Raw genomic sequence first — 1,087 nt, forward strand, 5'->3', positions numbered from 1 at the left:
ACAATATCTCACGGTTCTCAACCAATCAGATTTGAGAACCAAAACGAACTGTTGTATAAAAGAATATACAATCTTATCTCTTATTAATATTAACTTAAAATAACAATTTGGTCATGTGGCTGCTTCATTACTCTGCTTGAGCGTGAACTTCTACCTCTGTGGTCACCAATAACGCATCTGCATTTGCAACTAGACCTGCATCTAAATCTGAATCTGCACCTTCATCCACGTCTACATCTACATGTGCTTGTGTGCCTGTCGTCCCTGCATTTTCATTGGCTGCAGCCTCGACAGGTATGACATCATCATAGTCCTCCTGTTTCTCTATCTCCACTTCATAGGTGTCCTGATCTGATGAGAACACAAAGGAAAAGGTCAGCACCGTTTCCATAAAGGCACACACACACACACACACACACACACACACAGTGAGGTGTAAATTTGAGTGATGTACCAAGAATGTTCTCGGGTCTCTTGGGAAGGAGAGGGAGGTTGAGGTCATCATCATGGTAGGTTTGAGAAGGAGAGATTCCATTGGCTTGTCCCTCAATGTCATCATATTCTGTACCAGAAGAATCTCTCTTTCTGTCATCTTCATCCTCCTCTCCTGTTGGAGAAACCAAATTTATTCTTACACATATAAAGAAATATACATTTGTATATATTAATTTATTTATACATTATATATTCTTTTTTTTTCTTTTAGTCTGAATGTGCCCTTTAAATTTACACTAATACTTTTAGTTTATAATTTATAGTTTACTTTGTATAGTATTAGTATAGTTTATTTATTTGGATGGACAAATGTGTAGGCAGTCAGACAACAAACTAAAATGAACAGACTAAGTAAAAGATTGATTGACTGACATACATTGGGTTGAAATGAATGAAACTGACAATTAAAAATTACCTGCTATTATAAGCCTAATATTTGAATATAAAAGAGTGAATACCTCTGTTTTAAAACATTATTTACCTATACATATATACATACAATCAATATAGTTTATTGATTTTTGTACATCTTCCTCTATCTATCTATCTATCTATCTATCTATCTATCTATCTATCAATCTATCTATCTATC

At 34.3% G+C, this 1,087-nt stretch overlaps 1 protein-coding gene across 1 annotated transcript in view; it reads right to left on the reverse strand.

The window, feature by feature from the left end:
• Positions 1-1,087, reverse strand: part of LOC107653401 (scavenger receptor cysteine-rich type 1 protein M160) — a 19,523-nt gene that overhangs the window by 1,380 nt on the left and 17,056 nt on the right. The window contains exons 12-13 of the mRNA XM_016440110.1: positions 455-607; positions 269-351 (exon numbers count right to left, since the gene is read on the reverse strand). Coding sequence (XP_016295596.1) covers positions 269-351; positions 455-607 — 236 coding nt within the window. The remainder of the gene's footprint in view (positions 1-268; positions 352-454; positions 608-1,087) is intronic.

The sequence above is a fragment of the Sinocyclocheilus anshuiensis genome, unplaced genomic scaffold (assembly GCF_001515605.1).
Source record: "Sinocyclocheilus anshuiensis isolate Anshui unplaced genomic scaffold, SAMN03320099.WGS_v1.1 scaffold71, whole genome shotgun sequence".
Classification (NCBI taxonomy): domain Eukaryota; kingdom Metazoa; phylum Chordata; class Actinopteri; order Cypriniformes; family Cyprinidae; genus Sinocyclocheilus; species Sinocyclocheilus anshuiensis.